We start from the raw sequence: 6,000 nt of genomic DNA, 5'->3' as shown, positions 1-6,000 counted from the left end.
AACCACAAAATGAGGGGACACTTCCAAAGAGCAAATGGTCCATTTTAAAAGTACAGTGCAAAAGCCTCCAACCCATGAAAGGTAAAACTAGACAGAAAACAGTAGGGTTTAGATGGCCAGGCAAGTCAGATGCACCCTGCTTTTGCCTGTGGCGAGTGGCCAGAGTATCATGTTCCTGCTAAGGGAAGCCACAGAGAGTTTCACTGAGTTGAAAAAAGGAAACCACAATGTGTGGAATCTATTTTTATTTCTGAATGATACAGTAAGGGTATAGTGATACATTGTGTTCTTACATATTTTCATATTTTTAAACCATACTATCCAGGTAGAATTTATTTCTTTACCAAAACGTGTCTAATATATACTCTATTCTGAGCAATCCAATACACGTAGAAAACTCTTTAGATATAGAAAAGGTTAGTTTGTGCACACTTAGATATTCCTAAAGCAGCAGACCACTGGGGCATATTGATAAGACAAGGGTTGTGCAGAACCATGAAGGGACTCTCAAAGTTACATCCTAAGGATGTGCGCTAGGGAGGGTGGTCTCTTTGCTCATCGGTATGCCCTAGGGAGGAACCTCATATAACACTGTATGGCTTCAATAGGAACTTTGGGGTCTTCCTCCACTCCCAGTTGTTCCCACTCTTCAACAACTACCTTCTGTGGTTTTCGTTTCACCCTTAGTCAAAACCCAGCTAAGTACTAGCTGGGACTCAGAGTGAAAACCACTCCTGCCCCCAATGACCCCTCGGTGTCCCCTTAACTACAAATCTACAGGAAAAAGTGCAAAGCAGGTCCTGGCAGTCCAGACCAAAGCAAGGATGCCCGGGATGCAGGTGCTACGGCTGAGCGACGTGAGAGTTACGTCTACCTGTTTATGGGCTATGTTCCCAGGAATCGCTAGAAGCCTACTCATTTGATGAACATGATAGCTTTTCTGCAGCACGTGCACTTAAAGTAACTTGTTTTTTGAAGATAGTAAGATAGCATGTGCTTAAATATTGTAATGGTATTACAGCCCATAGGATTTTTCAAATATCATTGACATGAAACTGCTCACACTAAATTTACTATGCCACACCACATGAGTGAGTCATTTTCCATACACAGACTCAGAGAAAGTGTGAATGGCAGGCCTGTTTGCCTGTTGCCATGTCTGGTGGGTTGTGAAAAGCATGCCCTCTCAATGGTCCCGTGTCTACAGATCTGCTGAGCTGAGAACTCTGCAGTTCTTGCAATGACATAGGTTTAACATGGCTAAGGGGGATCGTGAAATGCATCTTCCAAAATGGAATATGAAGGAGTCAATATGTTAAGCAGGTGAGCGAATCAGGATATTGGGTTACTATACTCATATCACCATGATGTTTGGGGTGGGCTTCCAAAGGTCAGGGCAGGCTGTGGGAGCCTAGATGACTCTGGGGTTATAAAACTAGCCAAAAAATGAGAAGGGCAATTGAAAAAAAAAAAAAAGACTAAGGTCAAAAAAGATACAAAGTTGAAAGGGATCAACAGGTAAAAGTAAATAATGGAGCTTTATGAAGGAAGGGGAACCGGCACATGTATATTGGGTGAACTTGTACAGCAAACAGATTGGAAATGGACATGAAGCAGATAAAGTCAGAGGACCTCTGGCACCTGGGCTAAGAAGCCTCCTTGTTGAGGAGGAGACTTCTTCAGGGCTCAGAGTGTCTACAGCTCTCCTCAAGAAAGCCACCAGGTAGGACCTGTGCCTGCCAGCTGCTTGGTAACAGATGACTTTGAAGAACGAGACTAAAGAGTTTTCGGACATTTTCAGTTTGAGTCTTGCAATTCCATGCTTTAAGAGTGCCACACTTTTGTGAGAAAGACCCATCGCTTTTCTCAGTAGGCCATGGGTGATGTTTTACTGTCTGTAAATGTCGAAATTTTCTTTACAAGCCCAGACATGGTGGTGGGAGCCTATAATAATACCTGCACTTGGGAGGCTAAGGCAGGCGGATTGCCACAAGTTTGAGGCCGACTTGGTCTGGTCTACATAGTGAATTCTAGGCCAATTGGGGCTATGTGGTGAGATCCTGTCTTGAAAGAAAAAAGTGTTTTTGACAAAACCAAATGAGATTACAGCCACCTCTGTGCACTCAGTTGGGGAAAGCATTTAAATAAATACACAGAGCAGGGAGACCAGGGAGGGAATGGATATTTGGTATCCTAGGGGTCAGCACACTTTGTTTTTCTCCTGTAAAGATAGTGTTTTGGCTTTGTGGAGAACTGTCTGTTGTCAGTATTCAGTTCTGGTGAAGAATGCATAAAAGAAGCTTCAGACAGTTAAGTAGTAATTTTTGTTTTCAACTGTAAGAGTGGAAGCCACCTTCTCTTGTTTTGGAGCCTTGGCCTCCTTGGTACAGCTTGCCAACCTCTGCTGGAGATCCACAGACTGGAAATTGTTGTGACAATTTAGGGGTATATAAAAACAAGAAACGAGCTATTTCATAAAGGCTAGTATATACTTGCATTTAATTTTAAACTTCTTCAAGCAGATTGCTTTTGCAATGCATCTGAGTGTTAGTTTTGGATGATTCCATGTTACCCAGTGATTTCTCAGTGGGCCACCTTGGAGTTGGACGAAGTGTAAAGGTTGGAGCCTGTTCTGTGGCCTGAAGCATAGATCCTCTTAAGTTTCACAAGATGCAGTTCTTCAAAGATCACTAGGGGATGATGTTGTAAAAGAGCAATTTACATGCAGAAATGTAAAGTAAAGCTTTATATTTGGGTTAGAAAGCCCCAGTTCCTTTTGAAAAACTGAAAGGTAACTAATGTGGACAGGAAGGGGGCAGATGTCTTAGCTGATGAGGATTTTATATCTATCTGTCTGTCCTATTCAGGCTCAGCACTTCATAGAATCCCAGAGAGCCCATGTTCCTGTGACAAGGCAAGCCCTGTGTATCCTGAATCTAGAAGAAGCTCTGGAGGGAAATTCAGTCAGTCTACAGATACGTATCCACAACTAACAGCAGAACGAGGCTACGCTTTTGGTAAACACCAGTCTAAGGAACCGAGTCCCACCGCACCAAGGATTAGCGTAATGGTAAAACGGAAGGTCCTATTTTCTTGCTAAGGTTCAACTAAACTCATTGAGGCACATAATTGGCAAAATAGGAAAAGACACAACATTTCATAGGCTATGTTAACAGTAAACAAATTCTCTCCTCCTCCTTGGAAGTTTTCGGTGGCACCAGGTGGTGCCAAGTGGAGATGTCACCATCCCTGTTGCTTCCAGGTAGGTCCATCCCAGCAAAATCACCAAGCAGAAAGCGAGTCCTCCTCCAGCAGGCCAGCTACGGCTTTTCCTTCAGGGTCATGTCAATGCTGGGTTGGAGGGGGGGTTGGGGTGGTGGGGAAGAGAAAACACACCAATGAGGACCAGTCAATTCAGGTGTCACTTGTTTCTATCTTTCTTCAAATAATTTGAAGAAATTGCCTAAGCTTTTTAAGCTAGAAAATAATCTGCCAGCTGCTAAGTTTTTCTAGAAAGTATTGACTGTGGAGGCTGAAGGGATGGCCCCATGGTTAATATCACTGGCTGTTCTTCCAGAGGATCTGGGTTCGATTCCCAGAACCCATATGGAAATTCACAACTGTTTATTTATTTATTTTTAAAGATGTATTTATTTATTTTATGTATACGAGTACACTGTAGCTCTCTTCAGACACAGCAGAAGAGGGCATCGGATGCCCATTACAGAAGTTTGTGAGCCACCATGTGGTTGCTGGGAGTTGAACTCAGAACCTCTGGAAGAGCAGTCAGTGCTCTTAACCACTGAGCCATTTCTCCAGCCCTTTACAACTTCCTTTAACTTGGGAAATTTGACACCCTCTGTTAGTCTCTGTAGGCATCAGGCATGCGTATAGTGTACAGACATACATGCAAGCAAAATACCCATATACATATAAACAAATAGGGAAATAAATACATATTTTAAAAATAAAAATATTGGTGCTGTTTCTTTGTTTACAAAATTGCTTCTGAAATCATTTTATACCTTCTTAAAGGGACCCAGGGATGAACAGCTCATGTGAAGCCTCACATCAAAAGTGAAATCAGATAAGGTCTGATTTCAAAATCACTATGTCTTCCTATTCTGAGTGACCATTTTTCTTTTTTGTGACAGTTAGTTTTTGGGCATCCACTTGGCTGAGGAGATGGTACGGCATGCTTCTGGGTGTGTCTGTAAAGTTGTCTGCCATGGACTCTGGCCTGGGTGGTGAAGACCCATCTTGAAGGAGTGGCAGTGACTACCAGACTGGGTGCTGGATAGAAAAGAAAGCAGAAGAAGCCAGACAGAGCCTGCTGTCTTCTCACACTGGCCCTTCCTGGCCAAAAGTCTTTTCCCCTGCAGGTCCTTGTGGACCTCAGACTCTAGGTTCTTTCTCCTTGAATGGGGGAGCATTCCAGGAGCCTTCTAGAGAGCCTTCATCCCTGAACTGGGCCTGTGTACTGTCTGTGGGGTATCTGAGCAGCAACTTGCTTTCTTGCTTCTCGCAGCTCCTCTCTAACATGGAATAAACATCATCTTTGATACACACAGATACACAGGGAGAGAGCTAGAGCCACTGAACAGTTGGAGAGAGGACTCCAGCCATGATGCACAGAGGAGCCAGTAGTGTGAAAGCAGCATGTCAGGAAGTCTAGATTTCTCTCTGCCCTTCTGAAGCGTTAGTCTTCCTGGGGTGGACATCCCTGTGGCCCATGTGGCAAGCAAGTCCCTTCTAGTAGCTTTTCAGACAAAGCCACATGTATACTAGAGCTCCTGATGGTCTAGGGTATACAAGTAAAGTGGTTTTTTCCTTTGGAATTCCCTCAGCAACCACAGCAGTGTGTATCTGTGCTCACTTGACCTCATGACCCACATCCGACAAGTTCTCATTTCTGGAATGTATCCCATGGAGATAGGTGGGTATAGCCTATCTCACCTCTAGGGAAGGAATGGATCCACCCCGGCAATAATGCGAGTTTGAAGAGGCTGATGTGACAGATATAATGAGGGACACAGTTTAAAGGGGACCAGACACTGGGGTAACATTTATTTCATATGCCTCCAAGGATCTGACTTTCTTTCTGCAGGTCTTCAGTTGGGAGATGTCTTCTTTCATCTACTAGATTCCCTTATCTGTTTCTAACATACTTTTACAAAGCAGGACATTTAAAGAATGCATGTGGGTGTTCTATGACGTACTCAGAAGTCAGGGCTAGGTCTGAGTTGGTAAGTGCAATCTAGGCCTTTGACAATACCTGCTCCAACACACCAGAATATTCATCTCAACACTTTTTTTGTTCATTTTCTTTGGGGGGGGGCTAAAATCATTGCTTTTTTTTTTTTTTTTTTTTTTTTTTTTGGTAACAAAATAGCTGAAAGACTAAAACCTGTTTACCCAGAGTATAGAAAGAGAGCAACTATGGACAACTTCCTGATAAGCTAGTACAGGAAACCACTTTGCAGATTGCTTTTAAGACAACAACGGTTACCTTGTGGGGTTAATGAAGGCACTGATGATGCTTCTAATTCATTTTCACCACATAGAACCATTGACCATCTCATTTAAAAAAAATACATTACAAATGGAGACAGTCCTGCTGTAACTTTGTGGTATGGATGAATAAAACCCCACCCTAAAGTAAGGGTGAAAAGCACTGAAGGTCATTTTCTAACAGTGTCCCTTTTGGGAATGACACCGATGATAACTTCTGACCAGAACTGAAAGTAGGTGGAGAATTCCTCCTGCCTGGGAAGATGAACTTAACTGACCACAACCGATTTGGCCCTGCGCAGAGTGACCTACCAGTGACAGGCTGGTCTCACTTCTTGCATACACTAAAGGAGGTTCCTTACAAGACAAAGTGGCAGTCCTGTTTAATAGCAGTTTAAAATGCTTGTGCTTTATGGAGGAGGAGTGGCAAGGCAGGCAGAATGTTCCTTCTATCTGTAGAGAACAGGAGGCCACAACTGGACCCTTACA

At 43.3% G+C, this 6,000-nt stretch overlaps 1 protein-coding gene across 4 annotated transcripts in view; it reads right to left on the bottom strand.

The window, feature by feature from the left end:
• Positions 1 to 237: 237 nt before the first annotated feature.
• Positions 238 to 6,000, bottom strand: part of Prune2 (prune homolog 2 with BCH domain) — a 262,843-nt gene continuing 257,080 nt past the window's right edge. For all 4 annotated transcript variants that reach the window (XM_021202837.2, XM_029538042.1, XM_021202843.2 and 1 more), the window contains one exon: positions 238 to 3,351. In XM_021202837.2, coding sequence (XP_021058496.2) covers positions 3,321 to 3,351 — 31 coding nt within the window. In that variant the 3' untranslated portion in view covers positions 238 to 3,320. The remainder of the gene's footprint in view (positions 3,352 to 6,000) is intronic.

This window comes from Mus pahari, chromosome 1 (genome assembly GCF_900095145.1).
Source record: "Mus pahari chromosome 1, PAHARI_EIJ_v1.1, whole genome shotgun sequence".
In the NCBI taxonomy this organism is placed as follows: Eukaryota; Metazoa; Chordata; class Mammalia; order Rodentia; family Muridae; genus Mus; species Mus pahari.
The sequence above is the reverse complement of the archived record's forward strand: the minus strand, read 5'-3'. Positions and strand labels throughout refer to the sequence as shown.